Source organism: Schistocerca cancellata, chromosome 3, assembly GCF_023864275.1.
Source record: "Schistocerca cancellata isolate TAMUIC-IGC-003103 chromosome 3, iqSchCanc2.1, whole genome shotgun sequence".
Classification (NCBI taxonomy): Eukaryota; Metazoa; Arthropoda; class Insecta; order Orthoptera; family Acrididae; genus Schistocerca; species Schistocerca cancellata.
The window spans coordinates 933766806-933791669 of record NC_064628.1 but is presented as its reverse complement, the minus strand read 5'-3'; the positions used below and the strand labels follow the sequence as shown (position 1 = coordinate 933791669).

General features: G+C 38.5%; 1 protein-coding gene across 1 annotated transcript in view; it reads left to right on the top strand.

The window, feature by feature from the left end:
- Positions 1-23710, top strand: part of LOC126174745 (atrial natriuretic peptide receptor 1-like) — a 381570-nt gene extending 357860 nt beyond the window's left edge. The window contains exons 11-12 of the mRNA XM_049921065.1: positions 552-643; positions 23546-23710. Of these exons, the coding sequence (XP_049777022.1) occupies positions 552-643; positions 23546-23680 (227 nt within the window). The 3' untranslated portion in view covers positions 23681-23710. The remainder of the gene's footprint in view (positions 1-551; positions 644-23545) is intronic.
- The last annotated feature ends 1154 nt before the right edge of the window (positions 23711-24864 follow it).

The following is a 24864-nucleotide window of genomic DNA, read 5'->3' as shown; positions in this document are numbered from 1 at the left end:
TAAAGGCATCCCAGTTTGCATCATGTGATCCATGGTATTTCATTGGAACAGGTAGCGACTCTTTATTATAAAAACTGGTTACATTATCTTTTAAGTGGGAACAAGATGCCAGTGTTTACGTTATATGGTGTGAACAGCCAACTTCCCAGTGTGCGAGTAAAAATGCTACTTACACCATAGTAATTAAAGATACATAGGAGTACAACCTTGCAAGATAGAGAAATATCTGATACACTGTCAGTTATAAAATAAGGAGTTATGCATTGTTATGAATTACAATCATTTTAAACATTAGTCAGTTATTTAAAATGAATGGTCACAAACATCGTTGGAATTTAATGTGTTACAGTTGTAACACTTGATAATGGCCGAAGGCTGAAATCTATATTGTGGAATAAAACCTGTTGCACAGTACAATGGCAGTTACAGCTTTCAAAATATTTCCATGTTTGTTAGCAGTTACAGCTTCATTTCCAAAACATTTTGATGTTTTGTAGAAGTTACAGTTTCATTTCATACACTGATTTTTTGATTTTTTGTTTCTGCAACAGCAATGAAGATCCACATAAGTCAGACAACAAAGGAAGCTTTAGATGAGCTGGGAGGTTTCTATACAGAGTACAGAGGAGTCATGGAGGTAAAAGTAAGTATGTTCTGTATCTAATAACAATTTCATCTATTTCGCATATGAATTGGTGGACGGAAATGCAATGATGACACACCATTCTTGATATTGTGTATGTCTGACCTGGAATCAACACTAGATCATTCACTATCCTAAAAAAATTCACATATACTGTTTGAAGACACCTGTAGGAACAAGTATTTTACCATTCCACGTGCAGTGACAACAAAACATGTCAGCAATTGACTTTCTACAAGACCAATATACTGGCAGCATTTTCTTTAGCAGTGTTCACTCTGAGTGGGATATAAAATTTCCATCACTAGAATATGTAAAACAGTTACATTTCTAGGCAGTGGCTTGTGCAATACACAGATAAAGGTCTCAGTAACACACGTGCTCACATTTTTGGCAACTGCTTGTTGGAACCTTACAAAATACCTAAACATTTCTGTCACAGCTCATTACCTGATCACTTGGATGGTGTATTACTGGCAATTCTTGAAGGGATTTACAGGACTGAACTGTAGTTCATTTCAGTCTGCAAGCCCAAACACACCTTACTCTGGGCAGTGGATAAGTAGAGGTGAACCAACTTCCTTACCTTCACATTCACCTGCTTAAAATCCACTGGACTTATTTTCTGTGGGATCATGCAAATTGAATGGTATATACATTACCAGTCAGTGCTGAAGCTTCCCATGTATGAGATTTTGTATCTGGGACTGTATATACCAGTCCAGGTGTAATGGAATATGTTTGGAACTCACAATGGCAGCTTGCTGTAGTCTGTATTGAAGAGGAAGATGGACGCTTAGAGCATTTTGGCATCAAATGTTATGAACCAATATACTATGCATGTCAGTCTCACAATTTAGAAACTAAGCATTTCCAAACACTTGTTGATACTTCTCTTTACTGGAACTGGATTCGAATCACAAACTACAGGTGATATTTTTGACACGTCATATGGTGGTGTAATTCACTCTAATAAAAGGGGGACTCTGAATTATCTTTATCACTGACAGGGTTTTAAGAATAAATAGTATTGCCAACAGCATTTTACAAGAACACTTAAGAATAATGGAAAGAAGTTTTATGCTTCCTGGTAGTCTTCGAATGTGAAACTGTTCCTGACTGAATTAATTGTGAGGAATGGGGGAATGAGGTGGGATGGGGGGCTGTTACAGGGGGCACAGTTGTACAGAAGGCACCGTAAAGTATTTCATCAAAAACAGGGAAGCTGCACACACAATGTTTCTAGTCCATGGAGCCATTACAGACAGAGAATGAATTAGGTTTGTATTATGAATGTAAGTGTGGAATGTCGAAAATTTGAATTTTGTGATGAGAATAGAAAATCCAAAAACAGCAATGACGAGAATGAAGTTAAATGTTGATGGGCTAACTGATTTGCAGTTGATGAAGAATTTGGGTGTGTGGTCCAAGATTTCTCTGGCATAAAGTGTACCTCAGTGGTCCTTACCTATTCCATCAGAAGTAATTGTATAAACTGTACCATGTTTTGAGAACAGTTAAGGTGTTGCGTGGAACATATAAGTAATTCAATCAGATAGCATTGCCTCACACGTTCAAAATGTTGCATACTTACACTGATTTTATCAAGCATAGCACTTTGGAAAAATATGGGAGAACGTTATATGTGGTATATGATCTTGGTTTCTTAGTTATTCAGATCATTATGAATGAAGAATGGCATAGAGGGACTGTAAGCAAAACACTGACTGCTGTAAGAGGGAGAGTTGCTCCTGAAGGATAATGTACACAAGAACCTGATGATTTTTGGTCATTACTTCAGTCTGGTGACTGATTTTAGAATCACATGAAGGAATCTACCATCACATGCTACTTCTGCCATTTACTACACTTTTTATAGATGTTAGCCATGATGATGTGTTTCATGCAGCATTTGTAAATATTTGGAGTTCTACACATTTAAGTGCTGTATAAAATATTAAAGCTATTTGGAATACATTGTTAATTGATCAGTTACAGATTTTAAGGACACATAAAATTATATATATTTTTAAATTTTGTTATATAGTGTTGAGCCATACTTCATTGGTCTTGAACTAACTTGTAACAGATGAAGATCTTTTATTGTGGAACATGATTTTTGTAGATTAAATGTGTTTTGTTAATGTCTTAATCATTTTAACTTCCAGTAGCTGCAATTTTGAAATGTATTTAACTCATATCTGGTTTTCGATAATCTTTCTGCTTAATGTAATTTCACTTTCTGATTGTTGGTGTGCAATAGAGTAAAAGAGTAGCACATAAGTGATTAAATACAATACCCTATTGATAGTATTTTTTATTACAACACTTGCATTTCAATACAGTATTTGTCCCTAGTTACATGACCATGCTGTACTGTGGAACAGGTTCCCACACTTGGAAGGAAAAAATATTAATTCTGCAGAGAAGTTTTTTCAATTTCAGAAAATGATTGCAGTACATAAAAAGTGAATGCCACCATTTAACAAAAGAATAAGAAAATATTTTAAACTTCTATTACTTTATTATTATTTTATTATTATTACTTTACTATTATTTTAAACTTCTAGAGGCAAAAGTCTGAAAAGTGTTCCGAGACATAGCACTATCCCCTAATACTTGAATAATTGAAACCACCTAGCATTATCATGACTGTTGAGGTACACCACATGACATCACACACTAATAGTGCTCAAGCAGAGATAATATGTTAAGAAATTCAGGAACTAATGAAATACATGCAAGACGATCAAAATTTGATTTTCATGGGTGACTGGAATGCTACACCACAACCGGTTAAAGGGAAACATGATTGTTGTGTCAGCAACTGTGGGTACTTTCTGATTAATAGAAAACTTTATTTCTATTAAAGGAAGAAACATAACTTGATTTCTATGCTGGCGGTGCAATTACTTTTCCTTATTACTACTCATATAATGCTGACTGCATATCATCTTCCTATTACTCAGTATTAATTGTCTTAAAGACAGTGAATGAACTGGGCCAACCACTGATGGACAGCTGGTTAAATCAATGTTGACAGGGGGTGCTGAAATCTGTCTTCCTGGAGGTTTGGCGCTGCCCATTCTTTCCATTGGTGTGAGGGTCAGTGCCTTCTGGATGCCATTTCGTGGTGCTGTGCTGGTTGACACCCCCCCCCCCCCCCCCAACCCCTCCACCACCCCTTCTCTCCCAAAATGTTGCATTATTGTCATGGAGGGAGCCATTTTATGACAATGATCATTGATGGGAGGGCAGGGGGGACAGGAAACTGATTGGCATGAGGACCCAGGAGCCGCACTTGGAACCAACGCCAAGCATCTGGCCGCGCCCTGAAATCCACCCTGTGCTTTGCAGGCAACATTGGTTGGAAAACCCCCTGGAAAAGTGCCCACCCTCTTCCTGAGTCAATCTAATGAAAAACAGAGGGGGCACGGGTGATGATGGCGGTGACACCAGGTCCACTGAGGACACCAGGACGAGTGCTGGGAAGTTGAGTTCCTGAGGTGGTGAAGGCAAAGGGTCCAGCTCCAGTGGTTCCACAGGCAGTGCCAAAGAGGTATTTGCAGGCAGCCCTGCTGGCCACAAGATCCCAATAGGATGCAAATCCAGGGACAAAAAATTTATGGAAGAATTTCACAATCGACAAGCATGAATCTGGTTCTGATGGCAGCGCAGCAACCCAGCAGGTCCTCGAATTAAATACATACAAGTGCTCAAATTTCAAAGAATCATTCCTTTCTCCCAGCATCTGGTGTGACCAGAAACTCTGATAAGAGTAAAATCATCAGGCGCAAATTGATGCTTCTGAAGTGTGAGAGGTGCCGTACACTGCAGTGGGTGTAGCAATTGGAGCAGTGTGCAGTGGCGCAGGCAACATAGAAGCTCTGCCGGCGATGGACCATCGTGGGGCTGGGAGTGGTACATTGTGAGGAAGAGCTGCGGCACTTGCTCCAATATCTGGCAGGCAGATATGTTTTTCATCTGTTGTTTGAACATATGCCCAAATCATTCAGCTTCTACGTTTGACTTAGGATGAAATGGAGCACTGATAAGGTGAGTGATACTATTGGCTGCACAAAACTGTTCAAAGTCCTGAGCCATAAAGTATGGCCTGTTGCCTGTAACCAGCACTCCAGGCAAACCTTCCAAGCAAAAAAATAAATGACAAAAGCCTGAATGGTATTATCCAACGTAGTTGAGTTCATGGGCACTGCAAATTGATATTTGCTAAAAGAGTCCACAACAATAGGCCAATAAGTGTTCCAAAAGGGACTGGCAAAGTCAATATACATTCGTTGCCATGGCAATTGAGACACTGACCCAGCTGAAAATGTTCGTGGTGGTCTGATAGACTTTTCAGCACAAGTGTAATACTGTGACGGTGCTAACTGTTTTTTGTGCAAAATTCCCCCATGACCTTGGTGGAGCAATTGCAACACACCTTTTTGCAACACTTTAAGAATAAGCACACGTGAATGTCCAGAGTCATTTTCATTAAGCTCACACCATGCTGGATGAAGAGACTATGCCAATGAGCAAAATATCAAGGCACAAAATAATTATAAATGTTTTTCACCAAACGAGGCCAAGCAGTGCACATGTAGTGGAACAAAAGGTTCAAGTCAGGGTCTACTTCTGTGGCCTTTATGATTTTCCTATAGTGCAGTGGAAAAGTCTGTAAAAGTTCAGCATCCTGCACATCGTTCTGACAGCAATGTGTGGCAGTAGTGTTGAATTCAAAATCAGGAACAACAGAAGGGGAGAAAGGGCATCAGAATATGCAAGCTTCAGTGTGAGCCAGTACAATATTTTGTACTAATATTGTGACACTAACAAAGACAAATGTTGCAGCTTCTGAACCATGCATTACAGAACAGGTTTGGACCAATGAAACAAAGACTAAAGCAGCTTATGGTCCATCCCTAGGTAAAACTTCTGATCAAATCGAAAATGGTGAAACTTTGTCATGCCATAGATAATAGCGAGCACTTCCTTCTTGATTTGGAAATAGTTGCAGTGAGCCTTGGTCAATAACTTTGAAGCACAAGCAGTCAGCCTGTCTTGTGAACCAAATCTGTGTGGGAGCACAGCTTTGATTCTGTACAAAGAAGTGTCCACTGCGAAAGCCACAAGCTTAGCGATTTCAAAATGAACAAGGCATCTGTCACTCAACAACACATTTTTCAATTTCGGGAATGCATCCTGACTCTCTTTGGTCCAAACAGAAGGTACGTTCTTTCAGCACAAATGATGCAACAAGCCGTGATCTGGGCTATTTTGGGTATGAACCAGATATAGTGTCAACTTCCCAAGATTTGACTGCAATTCCATCATGGTCTGTGGAGCAAGGAGGTCCCAGATAGACAGTAAATGAGATTGTAGGGGATGAACACCTGGGTTATTAAGAACATGGCCTAAATGCTGAATTTAAGTCTGAAAAAAGCGCACACTTGTCCAGATGACACTTCAAACATGCAGTGGTTGAATAAGCTTATGAAAGTTACTGATGTGTTCCATATATGTACATCCTGACAACATGTATCATCCATGTAATCTGAACAGAATGGAACCTCTGCAATAAGCAGTTGTAAGTAGCATTGGAATATGTTGCTGTTGTTGTGGTCTTCAGTCCTGAGACTGGTTTGATGCAGCTCTCCATGCTACCCTATCCTGTGCAAGCTTCTTCATCTCCCAGTACTTACTGCAACCTACATCCGTCTGAATCTGCTTAGTGTATTCATCTCTTGGTCTCCCTCTACAATTTTTACCCTCCATGCTGCCCTCCAATGCTAAATTTGTGATCCCTTGATGCCTCAGAACATGTCCTACCAACCGGTCCCTTCTTCTTGGGTCCCTTCTTCTTGTCAAGTTGTGCCACAAACTCCTCTTTTCCCCAATTCTATTCAATACCTCCTCATTAGTTACGTGACCTACCCACCTAATCTTCAGCATTCTTCTGTAGCACCACATTTCGAATGCTTCTATTCTCTTCTTTTCCGAACTATTTATCGTCCATGTTTCACTTCCATACATGGCTACACACCATACAAATACTTTCAGAAACAACTTCCTGACACTTAAATCTATACTCAATGTTAACAAATTTCTCTTCTTCAGAATCGCTTTCCTTGCCATTGCCAGTCTACATTTTATATCTTCTCTACTTTGACCATCATCAGTTAGTTTGCTGCCCAAATAGCAAAACTCCTTTACTACTTTAAGTGTCTCATTTCCCAATCTAATTCCCTCAGCATCACCCGACTTAATTCGACTACATTCCATTATCCTCGTTTTGCTTTTGTTGATGTTCATCTTATATCCTCCTTTCAAGACACTGTCCATTCCGTTCAACTGCTCTTCCAAGTCCTTTGCTGTTTCTGACAGAATTACAATGTCATCAGCGAACCTTACAGTTTTTATTTATTCTCCATGGATTTTAATACCTACTCCGAATTTTTCTTTTGTTTCCTTTACTGCTTGCTCAATATACAGACTGAATAACATCGAGGAGAGGCTACAACCCTGTCTCACTCCCTTGCCAACCACCGCTTCCCTTTCATGCCCCTCGACTCTTATAACTGCCATCTGGTTTTTGACAAATTGTATATAGCCTTTCGCACCCTGTGTTTTAACCCTGCCACCTTTAGAATTTGAAAGAGAGTATTCCAGTCAACATTGTCAAAAGCTTTCTCTAAGTCTACAAATGTTAGAAATGTAGGCTTGCCTTTCCTTAATCTTTCTTCTAAGATTAGTCGTAAGGTCAGTATTGCCTCATGTGTTCCAATATTTCTACGGAATCCAAACTGATCTTCCCCGAGGTTGACTTCTACCAGTTTTTCCATTCGTCTGTAAATAATTTGTGTTAGTATTTTGCAGCTGTGACTTATTAAACTGATAGTTTGGTAATTTTCACATCTGTCAACACCTGCTTTCTTTGGGATTGGAATTTTATTCTTCTTGAAGTCTTAGGGTATTTTGCCTGTCTCATACGTCTTGCTCACCAGATGGTAGAGTTTTGTCAGGACTGGCCCTCCCAAGGCCGTCAGTGGTTCTAATGGAATGTTGTCTACTTCCGGGGCCTTGTTTTGACTCAGGTCTTTCAGTGCTCTGTCAGACTCTTCACGCAGTATCATATCTCCCATTTCATCTTCATCTACATCTTCTTCCATTTCCATAATACTGTCCTCAAGTACCTCACCCTTGTATAGACCCTCTGTATACTCCTTCAACCTTTCTGCTTTCCCTTCTTTGCTTAGAACTGGGTTTCCATCTGAGCTCTTGATATTCATACAAGTGGTTCTCTTTTCTCCAAAGGTCTCTTTAATTTTCCTGTAGGCAGTATCTATCTTACCCCTAGTGAGATAAGCCTCTACATCCTTACATTTGTCCTCTAGCCATCCCTGCTTAGCCATTTTGCACTTCCTGTCGATCTCATTTTTGAGACGTTTGTATTCCTTTTTGCCTGCTTCATTTACTGCATCTTTATATTTTCTCCTTTCATCAGTTAAATTCAATGTTTCTTCTGTTACCCAAGGATTTCTACTAGCCCTCGTCTTCTTACCTACTTGATCCTCTGCTGCCTTCATCACTTCATCCCTCATCCCCCATTCCTGTCAATTGTTCCCTTATGCTCTCCCTGAAACTCTGTACAACCTCTGGTTTAGTCAGTTTATCCAGGTCCCACTCCTTAAATTCCCACCTTTTTGCAGTTTCTTCAGTTTTAATCTGCAGTTCATAACCAATAGATTGTGGTCAGAGTCCACATCTGCCCCTGGGAATGTCTTACAATTTAAAACCTGGTTCCTAAATCTCTGTCTTACCATTATATAATCTATCTGAAACCTCCTAGTATCTCCAGGATTCTTCCATGTATACTACCTTCTTTTTTGATTCTTGAACCAAGTGTTAGCTATGATTAAGTTACGCTCTATGCAAAATTCTACCAGACAGCTTCCTCTTTCATTTCTTACCCCGAATCCTATATTCATCCACTATGTTTCCTTCTCTCCCTTTTCCAACTCTCGAATTTTCTTCTCCCTTCACTACCTGAATAATTTCTTTTATCTCATCATATATTTCATCAACCTCTTCATCATCTGTGGAGATAGTTGGCATATAAACTTGTACTACTGTAGTAGGCGTAGGCTTCATGTCTATCTTGGCCATCATAATGCATTCACTATGCTGTTTGTAGTAGCTTACCCACACTCCTATTTTTTTATACATTATTAAACCTACTCTTGCATTACCCCTATTTGCTTTTGTATTTATAACCCTGTATTCACCTGACCAAAAGTCTTGTTCCTCCTGCCACCGAACTTCACTAATTCCCACTACATCTAACTTTAACCTATCCATTTCCCTTTTTAAATTTTCGAACCTACCTGTCCGATTAAGGGATCTGACATTCCACGCTCCAATCCGTAGAACGCCAGTTTTCTCTCTCCTGATAACAATGTCCTCTTGAGTAGACCCCGTCCAGAGATCCGAATGGGGGACTATTTTACCTCCAGAATATTTTACCCAACAGGACACCATCATCACTTAACTATACAGTAAAGCTGCATGCATATTCGAATATGGCAGGTGTGAAATCACTACCAAAGAGAAAGCACAAAAATCTGAACACCTGACTGAGACTAGGAATTTGCAAATACGCATCATGTAAGTGAGTTTTTGAAAAATAGCAGCCTGCACAAAGTCTATCCATTAATTCTTTGGATGAGGCAATGGATAAGTATCAATTATTGTTTGTGGATTCAGAGTGGATTTAAAGTCGGCACAAAGATGAAGTTGTCCAGAAGGCTTTGGTAAGATTACTAAGAAAGAAGCCCAAAGACTAGTCTAAATAGGAACAATAACAACTTCGTATTGCAGTTCTTTAAGTTCACTTGCAGCTTAGTCTCCAAGCGCATGAGGGATGGGACATGCCCAAAAAAAAACTTAGATTGCACATTGTCATGTGTGCCACAAAATTATTTGCTCTGCCAAGTCCACCAGAAAATAAATCCAGAAACTCTGTAATCAGTTGAGTAGCACTGTCTTTTGGATTGAAAACAGAAACAGAAAGTGCACTGTCCTTAATATGAAGACCAAACAAATCAAATGAATCTAACCCAAAAATATTTTCAGTCTCGTGAATGCAAAATGGTAAGTGTCGCTGTTCTGGTGTGAGACTGGAATGTGGCAGGCAAACTACATGTATGAAGACTGGAATGTCCTGACCATTATATGCAGTAAGTGGCATGGAAGATTTTGCTGATCGTGGCAAGCCCAACTGTTAATAAGTGGCATGATTAAGCAATGTAATGGAAACACCAGTGTCTAACTGAAATCACACACACTGTCCAGCAGTGTCCTATTTCCCAAATAGTTTGTTTGACAATTGTTGCACAACACTTGGGTGGGGTGAAGGCACATCCTGAATTTGGTCATTACTAGTAACAGTAGCTGGTTTAGAAAAAAAACTACATTCACTGAGTGAGAAGGTGCACAATGCTTATGAGAGTGAATGGGTAGAATTTTTCTCCTGTTGCAAACATACAGACTGTACATGATGTAGCTTTCCACAAACAAAGCAAGGTGCGTTCTGTGAAGGCCAATGTTATCTTGCATGTGTGGGAAAGCAGCAGGGACATGACTTCACAGCAGACACATGCAGTGACACTTGCTTTTCTGGCCACGGCACAGTGGCCTGTTTGCATGGGTTGCTAGGCTGTACCCATTTGTCACTTTGTGTTACACTGCAAATGGGAGCTACCTCAAAGTTTTGCATGGCACTATCACATGAGTCCTGATGTTCAGTAATTCATAACATTTGTTTCAAAGTAGGATCTGAGTGTTCAAGTATTTGTTCAAGAATCCTACTGTCTGCTGTCTGGCACATTGTATGTAACTGCATCATGAATTGTTGAGTCACTTAGTACTGTCCATAGCATTGAAAACGACACTGTCATTCAGTGATCCACTGATGGTATGTCTTTTGTGGCCCTTTCCATAACTGAAAGAACTTGTAACAGGCTGTACGTATCCTCATGATACTTAGTAATGCCAGAAACTAAATCTTCAAACACTAGAAACTCTGACCTACTATTCAGGAATGACTTCTGAGCAAGGCAATAAACTCCTGTGCTGGTCATTGACAAGAAATAAAAAGTTTCACAGTACCTTGCACTTGATGTTTAGCACAAAGAGCATCAAACTGAGAGGGCATACATTCCATTCCTCTTGTTGTTTATTGAAAGCTTGGAATGGTGGAATGCACAGAGTTGGTGCTGTGGATGTGGCTGGTAGTTGAAGTGGAGTTGATTCAGCAGTAGCAGCTTGTGCATTAATGATGTGCAGGGCTGCCATCGTCAACTGCAACATTTGGTGGTTCTGAAACTGAATAAACTGCATTAGATCAAAGCCAGAAACAGCTAGAGGCATTGGCACAGGTGGAGGAGGAGGCAGGTTAAAGGTCATTTTAATGAGGGGCATGCTTGAACAAGCTAATTACACATAAATAGTGAAAGTGTAATGGATATTCTGCAATAAGGAACACAATTAGTAGTAATGCACCTCTGGAAGAAAGGAGGGAAATATTAGTGACATGCTGTGACAGAGTGACATAGTGCAAAGGCAGCGATGGTTCTGTAATCCTCATCACCAAATGTTTTGTCCACTACTGTGGGAGTCAGCACCAACACAAACAAGGAAGTAGCACTGGCTGATGGTAGGAATCCAAAATCATCTATGCAAAACAGTCCTAATTAATAGAAAACTTTATTTATATTAAGGGAGGAAACATAACATGATTCCTGTGCTTCCTGTGCAATTACTTTTCACTATTGCTACTCATAGAATGCAGGCTGTGTCATCTTCCTATTACTTAGTACTGATGCTCTCAAAGACTGCGACTGAACAGGTCTGACCAGTGATGGGTGGCTGGTTAAATCAGCATTGACAAGAGGTGCTGAACTCTGTCTTCCTGGAGGTGTGGTGTTGCTTGTTCTTTCCATTGGCATGCAGGTCAGTGCCTTCTTGATGCCATTTTGCAGTGCTGCACTGGTTGGTGTGCAGTTGGTGCTTTATCACTACACAATAATTACTGGAGAACACAAGCTGGAGGAAATGAGGAAAGAGTGGAATGATGACTGAAATCTTCCTAGTTTCCATGTAGACAATACACACTACAGTAAATTTGAAAATGACCACCAAGTTATACTATTTTTGTAAATACTGTGTTCACTGACCATCTCTCACAACTTGAAAATATGGCTTAAAAAGGTACAACAAAGCAATTTTATGCACACATACAAGCAGTGTAGATGAAGATATCTGAGGTGGACATTCCAAATCTCAGCCTCATAATGTGGTGTCCTCACTGGATCTGTATTGCCAGGTTGCTTGCTTCCAGAAAACACAGTGAACCAGAAAATCCTTTTGAAGCTTGCTGTTTGAGATATGTCACCACCTGCTGCTCTCATGACTACACTACCAGAAGACAAAATAAGTACCTGGGCCTCTGTGGCTGCTCCCAGAAATCACTGACTATTGAATGCTGGGGCTTCTCATGGCCAAAAAATACAGCTAACAACTTGCTGCAAGGAAGTGGCTATTGGTATCCATCCACTGTGGTGTTATTGATCTGAAAAGTTTACCCCTTGGGCATCTTACTGTATATGGATAGGCCACTGCTAGTCTCCCATTGTGTTGTATATAACAGAATATAAATGAATTAATGTCATCATGGTCTTGGTTATTTGCTTGACTCAGTTCATCAAAATTGCAACCAAAAACCATGATCTGACAACATGAAAATCCCATACAGTTTGCCTTGCCTAGACTAGGCCAGCCATCCTGACATGCAGCCTATAGGACCAGAATGTACCAATGACCTCATGTCTGGCACATTGTAATGAGCTACAATTTTTATGAGGTTACCCCTATACGATGTGTATTCTAGCCAATGTACTTTCTTTTATTGGTCATGGGCTTCTAAGTGTTATCTTTTTAATGGCTAGCAGTGCAGTACAATGACAAGACAGGCAGCAATGCAGAAGCCATACATGACTAAAAGAAGTTTCACATTACTGTTAATAGAAGATGATACACAAGCACAAACATGATACAAAAGGAATCTGGCAGTACTTACTGCTTTGATATTAAAGAAAAAGTGAAAAAAGTAACTGGATGAAAGAGAAAGATGCTGCATGGCTGATAACTAAAATAAGTTAAAGAAAAGTGGAAAAAAGTTGTGGATGTAGGTAATGGCAGTAATATCAAAAATTTGGATAGGAAATCCTTTATATGGGGAAAAGTAAAAAGCACAATTGTTGTTGTTGTTATTGTTGTCTTCAGTCCTGAGACTGGTTTGATGCAGCTCTCCATGCTACTCTATCCTGTGCAAGCTTCTTCATCTCCCTGTACCTACTGCAACCTACATCCTTCTGAATCTGCTTAGTGTATTCATCTCTTAGTCTCCCTCTATGATTTTTACCCTCCACACTGCCCTCCAATACTAAACTGGTGATCCCTTGATGCCTCAGAACATGTCCTATCAACTGTCCCTTCTTCTAGTCAAGTTGTGCCACAAACTTCTCTTCTCCCCAATCCTATTCAATACTTCCTCATTAGTTATGTGATCTACCCATCTAATCTTCAGCATTCTTCTGTAGCACCACATTTCGAAAGCTTCTATTCTCTTCTTGTCCAAACTATTTATCGTCCATGTTTCACTTCCATACATGGCTGCACTCCATACAAATACTTTCAGAAACAACTTCCTGACACTTAAACCTATACTCGATGTTAACAAATTCCTCTTCTTTAGAAATGCTTTCCTTGCCATTGCCAGTCTACATTTTATATCCTCTCTACTTCGACCATTATCAGTTATTTTGCTCCCCAAATAGCAGAACTCCTTTACTACTTTAAGTGTCTCATTTCCTAATCTAATTCCCTCAGCATCACCCGACTTAATTCGACTACATTCCATTATCCTTGTTTTGCTTTTGTTGATGCTCAGCTTATATCCTCCTTTCAAGACACTATCCATTCCGTTCAACAGCTCTTCCAAGTCCTTTGCTGTCTCTGACAGAATTACAATGTCATCGGCGAACCTTACAGTTTTTATTTCTTCTCCATGGATTTTAATACCTACTCTGAATTTTTCTTTTGCTTCCTTTACTGTTTGCTCAATATACAGATTGAACAACATTGGGGAGAGGCTACAACCCTGTTTCACTCCCTTCCCAACCACTGCTTCCTTTTGATGTCCCTCAACTCTTATAACTGCCATCTGGTTTCTGTACAAATTGTAAATAGCTTTTCGCTCCCTGTATTTTACCCCTGCCACCTTCAGAATTTGAAAGAGAGTATTCCAGTCAACATTGTCAAAAGCTTTCTCTAAGTCTACAAATGCTAGGAACGTAGGTTTGCCTTTCCTTAATCTAGCTTCTAAGATAAGTCATAGGGTCAGTATTGCCTCACGTGTTCCAATATTTCTATGGAATCCAAACTGATCTTCCCCGAGGTCGGCTTCTACTAGTTTTTCCATTCGTCTGTAAAGAATTCGTGTTAGTATTTTGCAGCACAATTACCAAATTCAAAAGTATGAGTGAAGGGAAATAACTCTAGTAGTGTGATACAGAAAATTGACATATGGTGTCAAGAGATACATAACCTAGTGCTGCCAAAAATATTGACAGAACCCTGTAATTTAGGGTCAAAGAACATTCTTATGCTAACCCTACTACAAAAAACAAGAGCAGACAAGTGTGAGAATTGTCAGGATGTTGACCAACTAGCACCACTTCTAAATTGTTAAGTGTAACATAGAGGGATGACACTGAATATTTCTTCTAAAAAAATGATTCAGAGTTAGCTGTAAAGCATGTCTGATTTTGTTACTTTGTGTTCCCCAGTCGAAAGGCTGGTCTCATGCAGCTATACATTATAGTCTCTCATGTGCAAGTGTATTCAATCAGCAAAACTACTGTGACCTACAGCCACTTAAACCTGCTTACTGTAGCCAAACCTTGGTCACCTTCTACAGCTTTTACCCCCCCCCCCCCCTCCCTGCCTCCACATTATCCTCCATTGCCACATTAACTATTACTTGATACCTCACAATGTTTAGTGTCAACCCATTCCTTCGTTTAGTCAAGTTGTGCCATACAGCTCTTTTCTCTCCAAATTGATTTAGTAACACTTCATTATTTACTTGATCTAGCCATCTAACCTTTAGCATTCTTCTGTAACATTACAATTCAGAAGTTTCTATTCACCTCTTGTCTGTATTATTCACCACCCACATTTCAGTGCCATATAATATTATACTCAAGACAAATACTTTCAGAAACAACTTCATAACATTTAAATTTATATTAGATGTTGATGAATTTCTCTCTTTCAGGAATACTTTTTTGCTGTTGCCAATGTTCTTTTTATATCCTCTTAACTTCAACAATTGTCAGTCATTTTGCTGCCCAAATGCAAACCGCATCTACTACTCATTCCCTAACCCAATTCCTTCAGTGTAACCTGATTTAATTTGGCTGAATTTCATTACCTTTGTTTCCATTTTGTTTATCTGGGTTGCCCAAGTTCTGGTAATCAGGTAATTTCAAACATGTCAGGGAGATATCAGGGAAGTTTGAAAAATCGCTGGAAAAATCTCGTTTTGTGTCAGTCAATGAAATGGTTTGTTTACTGACCTGTCATGCAATGTCGCTGGCTGGATGCCGCTTCCCTACTCCCTTATTCTAACTGCTTCTCCCATTTCTACCACTCCCCTCAGCTTGCGGTCAGTGCTGCCACCACTTCTTGCCGCTAGCTTAGCAGCTGCCAGTGTGCGGCAGGAGGGTGTGAGGAGTGGTTTGTCCGGATCTGATTCTCACAGATTGTAGACGTAGTGGCCAGAGATGATGGTCATGTCTGCATGAGTTGTGTTTGAGTGATTGTGTGAATGTGTGTGTGTGCTCTCGTTTTCTGACGAAGGCTATGGCCGAAAATTTAGTTGTGAGACTGTGGTTGTCTTTTCCATGTTCCTATCTGTGGCTCAGCGATCATCTTTACGTTGAGTTGCTACCTATCCTCATTACTACTGATTTTCAGAGTATTTGCGCAGGTTATCTATTGCATGGATTGATCACTGCACTCTCATTTCATCAATATGGTGTCTGTGACATGGACTTCCATGATGGGCCAAGACTGCAGACCATTTCTGTCACTATTTCTAATGGATCAGACATGCCAATCTGAAGCCAATTTCCCAATATTGTGTAAGCCCAGTCCGTCAGATCTAGTCTCACCAATCTACCCGCAGGCCAGGTCTGTTTGTGTGTGGCATAATTCAGTGGATTTTCATGGTTTATCCATGGACTTGGGACTGCGGTGCTCCTCGGCAGGCCAGAGGCCATGGTTGAGAGATTTCAGGAATTGTGACAGTGTCACTGCAAGTACATTGTACAGTGTGGCATTTTATAGACAATTTATTTATTCTAGTACATTTTGGCACCTCGAAAGCAGTTTATATATTATAAAGTATGGACAGTAAAAATAAGAAAATTGTGGCAGTCACTGGTGGCTTGTATGCTACGTGCTCATATATTACTTGAAAGAAAAATCACACAATACCTGTAAAACAATGGACTCAACACAGTGAGTAATAACTGACAATAGTGAACATAGTAGAACCAGCATTTTATTGGTGGTCACCTATAGTATTTGGGTACACAACTCCTCCCCATCTTATACAGTTCTTCAAAACACCTACATTTTTCTGATGTTATTTCTGAAATCAGTGAAGGTATTTTAAATCTGCCTTGCGACTACAAGGAACTGCATGTTTTTGTCTCCAAATGAGTTTCGTTTTATCGAAATAAAATGACAACAGTGGTCCTAATGAAACACATGTACCATTTGACTTGCTTTCTCCATCTGAAAGCAGTTCATTACAAAAGTTGTTGATATTAGTACTTAAGATTTTTTCTCAAATGGAGTAGAAATACAGAAATCCTTACATTTTTGTTAACTTATGTCTTTACTTACCCTTGAGATCTCAAAATTTGTTGGGGAGTAATGCTAAAACTTGTCAGGAAATCAGGGAATTTCACTTGGGGAAACTTGTGGAAACCCTGTTAATGTTTGCTTGTAATCTCTGTTCAAGACATTATCCATTCCATTCAGCTGCTCTTCCAAGTCATATGCCCTTTGTGTCTGACAGAATTACAATGTTACTGGCAAACCTCAAAGCTTATATCTAATCTCACTGAATTTTAATTCCCTTTCAAATTTTTGTTTTTGTTTCCTTTACTTCTTGTTCAATGTACAGCTTGAATAACAGATGTAGAAAAAGGAAAAGTGAAACCTATTGAAAGTATTTGTTTTTCTTGGGATAGCCGTTGACTAGGTTGAGTGTAGTAAGTTGTTAAAACAGTTTAGATTATTAGGCCTAAAGTAATAAAACAAATGAATAATTGACAGTGCTTTTAGGATTCTAATAGCAACAACAGAATTATAAATGAGAGAAGACTAGGTTAAAATATAGTTTGCTACTAACATTTAACCGGTAATGTAAGGATACAACATGGAGAGTGAAGTAAATTCGGAACCTTGACTCATAGGCACAATGAGAATTGGTGGCACTGTTCCTGGGTCACATACGGCATTGCGTTCCTGAGTAAAACAAATAAATGAAGATGAAATGTAACAATATTATGAGAAGGAAAGTTGCTACTCACCGTATAGCAGAGATGCTAAATCACAGATAGGGACAACAAAAAGACTCACAATTATAGCTTTCAGCCATTAAGGCCTTCAACAACAACAACAACACACACACACACACACACACACACACACACACACACACACACACAAACACACACACACACATAGAAACACACAGTCACACAAACGCAACTCATACACATGACTGCAGTCTCACCCAACTGAAACTGATGATGTTTTTTGGCATGAACAAGTTTGCCATGCCGTCTTTTAGCAAAGGATAAAGTTAATGATGACAACAATAATGAAGAGAAACCAAACTAGGAATGAAAATTACTGAATATTAAAACTGTAGATTGCTTTTTGGAAGACAAAAGATCGAAATCCATAACACAGGGTTACATAATACAGCAAAGGAAAGACCCCATAATGAGCAGGCAGGCAAAAGTGAAGAAGAGACATGTGGCTTGAATTGTATAAGAGAATACATACCCATAGCAAAATGAATGTATTTAGTGACAACTAAAGGTTAATGTTTAGAAATAGCTTTCATAATCTAACTAAAAAGATGACATTAAAATATCATGGAACTTCGAATACAATTTATCTGTCTCATAACGTACAGTTACGAAGCAAAGATTTGAGATGAATAAACTACATTCTATATTTGATGGTATTTTAATGTCAGATTTTCTAGTTAGATAGCTATTTCTAAACATTAACCTATAGTCATCACTAAATACATTCATTTTGTTATGGGTATGTATTCTCTTATACAATTCAAATCACATGTCTCTTCTTCACTTTTGCCTGCTCACTCATTATGGAGTCCTTCCTTTGCTGTATTATATAATCTTGTGGTAGAAGCCAAAATTTATGACATGGAATGAAGTGTCCAGTAAACAAAAAGAAAACTTTGTATAATATCCATAACAACTAAGAGATTTGCTGAAGTTGCACATTATGAAAATACATGCATTAAATTAAGAGATGGTATTCAAATGTCAAATAACTTGCTCATGAGATCAAAAGTTAAGAATTAAGATGAAACAAATAGATCTACAAGGAGTAAAGTGAAATGAGAAACTGGACAACCAACCACATAAAGTAAACTGCATTAGTTATGTGTAGACATTCCAAACAGCAGATAAATATGTTTACTTTTTTCCACATTTTTTTTGTTTCACTCTGCAGAGGGCTGTGTGCTGATGTGAAACATCTTGGCAGGTTAAAACTGTGTACCAGACTGGAACTTGAACCTGTGACATTTGGGTTTTGCAGGAAAGTGCTCACCAACTAAGATATCCAAGTATGATTCATGACCCGTTCTTGTACCTTCAGTTCTATCACTGAGAGTCAAACCATTCTTGGGTAGTTCAGTTGGTAAAGCATTTGTCCACAAAAGGCCAATGTCCCAGGTTTGAGTCCCAGTCTGGCACACAGTTTTAATCTGCCAGAATGTTTCATATCTGTGCACACTCTGTCGCAGATGAAAACACATTCTGTAAGCAGCCCCCCAGGCTGTGGCTAAGCCATGTCTCCATAGTATCCTTTCTTCCAGAAGTACTAGAACTGCAAGTTTCACAGGAGAACTCCTGTGTAGTGTGGAAGCTAGGAGATGAGATACAGGCACAACTGAAGCTGTAGGGACAGGTTGTAAGTCATGCTTGGGTAGCTCAGTTGGATGAGCACTTTCCAGTGAAAGACAAATGTTCCAGGTTTGAACCCTGGTCATATAGACAGTTTCAATCTGCCAGAATTTTCATGTTTACTTCTATTTTAAGTATGTCTCACTTGTAACATGTTTATTGTTTTTAGTTGGTTTGTGAGTTCTAACATCATGCTCAATGATGCTGCATATGTTCTGGGGTTTAGACATCCTCTGACTTTAAGGGTCAATATATGAACTTAAATTCATCATCTTGATGGTAAAATCAGTGTTTATGATTGAGCCCAAGTTTTATGGACAGTTACTCCTCATCAAAATTTCATATTTGTTAGAGAAGACTGTAAACTTGAAGTGATACAAGTTGGGAACAATAACATTGAAATTTTAAAGCTCACTATTTTCTGTACTTTGTTGCAAGTAAGATTTTGCAGAAGACAACATTTAAAAGTTCTATTGTTGAACATTTTGTCCGCCAAAGGTAGAAACCCAACATAAAGGTAGCAGGAAGCAAACCCCCCTGCCATAGATCTCCATAACTAAATAGAAGAGGTCGGCTTGCACACTAACTCCAAACTCTTTACAGGACAATATCTCTAAAACAAAATCGCTAAGCTACACATGAGAAACAATAGCAATTATTTATTGACAGAAGGTACATCAAAATATTCTCAGATTTGGTTTCCAGAAGAGGCGTGGTACTGATACAGGGTTCTGCACCTAAGCAAACCTAGCACAGTAGATGATGACTAACTAATTTGGTTGAAGTTCAGTATGGAGAGAGAGCAAGTTCACTCTCTCAGTAGATAAACACTTGGACAATCACACTGAATGATGTTAGATACTAGGTATAAACTATTTAGTGACTTGACTGCCCAGAAGTGTAGATAACTTTTAGACAACTGTAGAACTAAAAAACTACTGGAACTGGGTGATAACTGCAGGAATTGGTGACAGGTGGCCCAGTGTCAACATGTGATCACTTAAATCATGCGCTCAGCCTGCAAATGTCATCTTGTGAATCGTTCAGCATTTACATCAAACAGTTCCTGGTTTCAGCACTCTTTGTAGTGGCAGATGACTGGCCTATTTGAATGTCATGTGCAGAAGTGTAAAGGAATTCATGGTATGAGTGCCATCTAGGAGAGGTGCTGACTGGCCATACTATATGTGTCACCATGCTGAGACTGCCTGTTATGTTGCACCATATGATGCTACTGCTGTGTACTGTGGTTGGCAGAGACTGTTGACAGAATGATGATGTCATTTACAGTTGTAGTGGGCATGCAGGCACCATAATTATACACAAATATTGGAAACACATTGCACAAATTCTAGCACAGGAGCCCTTCAAAAACCTAAATAAATTATAATCATACATTATGGCTGCCAATGGATGGGAAATGTCTAAACATATGTTGGCAACAGTGTTTGACAGTGAAGTTAGTAATAACCAACATATTGTCACCAGTGGTTTTCAAAAACATATCAAACTGCTAAAACACATGCCCCATGTGGCCCTGCTGCCTGACTGAATCCATATAAAGATTTATATTGAGTCTGCAAGTAAATTAATGCCACTTGTAGCAGTATTTACCACACACTGACCAGACACAGAACTATGTCCAGATTGGTGGAATACAATGCATTTCATTACAATGATCTATAGAATCACAGCAGTACTGATTAATTACTTAATTCACTCATTCATTCATTCAAACGAGGTTAACTTTCAGGGATGTGGAACAAATAAAAGTATATGATGACTGGCAGAAGTCACTGCAGGCCACTACTGTGAAGAACATAAGCAATCCAGTTATTAGCTACACAAGACTGATAATTATGAGAATTACATCTTGATTACATATACTTTTCTTTCCCATATACTACTCAGCTATTGTATGTCTAATAATTAAGTATATATGTAGCATTACACAGAAAATCATCAGATGTTTATACACAGTTGAAGTTAAGGCCTCTTTAATGTGAATATTAATGTTAATGAGAACAGATCTGTGAACTTGACTGGAAAATGCAGCACATTACTTTTTTATGCTCCATTTGGCCCACAGCATAGTGCACATCATAGTATGACACTCTGGAAATGGGCAGTATTATTTTTGGCCCAGAAGAAATTATTGGTGGTAGTGCAACTATCGGTCTCAGAATATTAATAGCTTAGTTGTAGTCAATGAAGTGCCACAGACGATATAGTTATGAGTGATTGCTACCTAATAGAAATTGCTAATATTTAAGCATATCTTGGATGAAAAAAAATCTTTCATGCAAATATCAACAGCTAGTTTGAAAAATAATTTTAAACATAATGTCTAAGGAGCTACAGCAGTTGTTATGCCTTGATTGAAAAAATAAAAGGTTTACCTCAATCATGTTCGTGGTTTGGGCCAGCAGACCATCATCAGACAAAATTTAAGACATTGGCTACATAGGCTTCAATGTAATACTGAATGGTATAAATCAAACAGTCAGAACATAAACAGCTGAGCACCTTAGGAAGTGTGAAAGCACAGCAGCTTACATGATTTGTAAATGAAAACTGGTGTGTCGTATGATATGAAATGGAATGTATTGTATGAGATTTTCCAATTATTGTGGGTAGTTCTGTATTTCATGGTTGATCAAGTAGTTTGACAATTCTATTTTTATACACTGTGTTTTTGATGACTGAACCAATCATTTTCATCCCTTGTTGTGAGCAATGCCTTATGCATGATTCCCACATGACCTTCAACCAGTTGTACAATTAAAAGAAAATTAAATAACTCCAAGGGTAGATTTTCGCTGTGGGATTTAAAATGTTCTTCAGATGACCTCACATTGTTGTTGTAGAGTATGGGACAATATATTTAATAACAGTTCACACAGAGACAAGAATTCCACCTGTAATTGAATTGAGAAGAAACCTTAATATGTGGATTACTCACCACTCACTGTTTTTATAAATTTGAAATATGTTTTGAAAGTCTGCATCCAATAAAAAGTCTCACAGCTGTATTATATGCTGGCAATCCCAAAAGAAAGGTCTCCAAAACATTGGAGATACTGAGAAACTGCTAATGTGACTGTTGGCCACACTGTTGTGATTGGTGCTCCCCCAGTCCCAAATAAGTCTGTGCATGCCTCACTTGCATGCTCAATCTTGGCTTGGCAGCCATTCAAAATGGAGCTCCTGCTAAATGCTACTGCCAAGCGTGAAGTTATTCATTTCTTGAATGCAAAAGGCCTCAAACCAACTGAGATTCATCACCGACTGACAGACATGTATAGAGAGTCAAGGGTGGATGTCAAAAACGTTTACAAGTGGTGTAGAGTTTACAACCAGTCATACTGAAATTCACAATGGAAAAAAAGAGCTGTAGGCCATCAGTTTCTGAAGACACACTAACAAAGATTAAGGAAATAGTGTATAAAGATCAGAGGATCACTTTGGATGCTTTCTGCATTTTGGTTCCTTGGATAGCCAAAGGATTTTAGTAGAAAAGTTGCAGTGCTGGAAGGTGTGTGCAAGATCGGTATTGTATCTTCTGACAGACCATAAATGTCAATGAGTTGATCCTTCTTGAGAATTTCTTCACCACTATACAGACAAAAAAGACAACTTCTTGGACTCTGCTGCCACAGGTGACAAAACTTGAGCATTCTGCTTTACACCTGAAACAAAACAACAGTGATTGCACCCCTCATTGCCCAAGTCATGAAATTTCAAACAAAGCTGTTGGTAAAGCCACAGCAACAGTGTGTTGACAGTTGAGGTGGATACTCGTGGTTGGTTGACTTATGCTTGAAGGGACAACAATAGACACTGGCAGTTACAGTGAAACAGTGAAAAAGCTCAGAAGGGCAATTCAGAACTGGAGAAAATAGATGTTGAGCAAAGGCATAAGCACTCTCCACAACACTGCTCACTCGCATATTGCAACCATAAAGCCACTGATCTCCTGCAAGTTTTTTGTTTGAACATCATTACCTGTCCATCATACAGTCCAGACTTGGCAGTGAGTGACTACCATCCGTCCCCTAAATTGAAGGAACGTTTTTCAGAATGGAAGATCTGCTTTGATGATGAGGTAAAGGATAAGGTTCATCACTTCATGTAGCACATGGTGGCAAGCTGGGCATTCTTCAACATTTACAATGCTGTAATTATGGCAGAAAATAAATGGTGGTGGTCTGTATACCAAAAAATATAACTTGTGGGATTGTCCTCTTATGTACATTCTCATACTTTACACTCCCCCACTTTTTCATCCCCCCTAGTCACACTCATCCACATGTATTTGATAGTAATCATTTCCTTCTAAAGTCATTTTATAATAATTATAAGCACTTAAGTATTGCGTTCATGGCACTTTAGTTATGAATTCATGCCAGCTTAAAATTTTTTTGATGTATATGTTCATCAGAATACTCATGATATTCAACTAACAAATTATGACCTGCTAATGTATCTTTCAATTTACAGTTTTGTGGATGATTTACATATGTTTGTTTGACAGGGAAAAGGACTTATGGACACATACTGGCTGACAGGGAAAGAATGCAAACAGGGTTCTTACATCAATATTGAAATTTCAGACATCCTAGATGATGATGCAACTCCTGAATTTTTACAAATGATTACACAGGAATAGAGTGACAGTTACCTGTGCATTCATATAAAGCAACGGTATTCAAAGATTAAATGTACAATGTAATACTAAAATAACATATTTTTGTACTGTATTTCACACACATTATAATAAAATATAAAGAAACTTAAAGGTTTTTTCTTTGTTAGTGAATATTATTTCCTTTATTTCCTTCCAACTTCCTTGTTCTATGCCATTTTGATTTTGAAACACTGCCCTGTTTCACAGCTGAATTATATGATTTTGTTGAATGTTATCAGTTTGCTACACTAGCTTTCATTATTAGGATTAAATCATCATTTTATATTCACTACTGTGTAATTTTGGCTGCGTAACCATTCTCAAGGGTCTACAATACATATGACATAAAATATAAAGCATAGAGCAACCATTGGTTGTTTAGAAGTCAGAATAAAAACTGAACTTACGAAATGTAATCCTCTAAATACACATACTTGTATGCATTATATGATTTTAAAAGCAGTGTGTGGTTGACCTGATATACAATAAAATTAAAAATGAATTAGGAAAAATTAAAAATGATAAGTACACAACAAGGGATGCAATTTTTTATGTTTTACTAAATTTACTGGACTGAACTGGAATATAGTTATGGTGTTAGGTGCTATGAAAATATTAGTGATCCGTTATAGTCAGTTACATGTTTAAGAGAGTACTAAACTATGACAGTGTCAACTAATGTCTGGTTGGTAAGAGATAAACCTGGGAGGAAGGTATGGCCTACATATAATCTTTGGTAATCACAAAACTGACATAGTACAATGTATGAGTGCCAGGAAGGGAAGAAAGGAGTACTGTTTCATGTCTGTGTATGCAAGGTCCATATGGATATCCGATCTATATTTATCTCAATGTAAAAATAACTAATAACTACAATGATAACATTTTGTGACAGTTGTGTACACAGTATACTGCAATGAAAGATGTAACAAGATAAAGCAAATTTTCCCATCCTCTTTCCTTAGGAACAGCAGCAACAAGGAACTTCCAGATAAAATGAAAAACAAATTAATTATATATTACAATTTTTTGTAACTTTTTTTAGTTTCTTTTTAAAAACAGTTGACTGCAGGATTCTTAAACTTAAGCAATAAAAGAAAATGAGTATTATTCTTTGATAGGTTATGGCTTGTAATATAGATATTAATACTGTTAAGCAGGGGGAG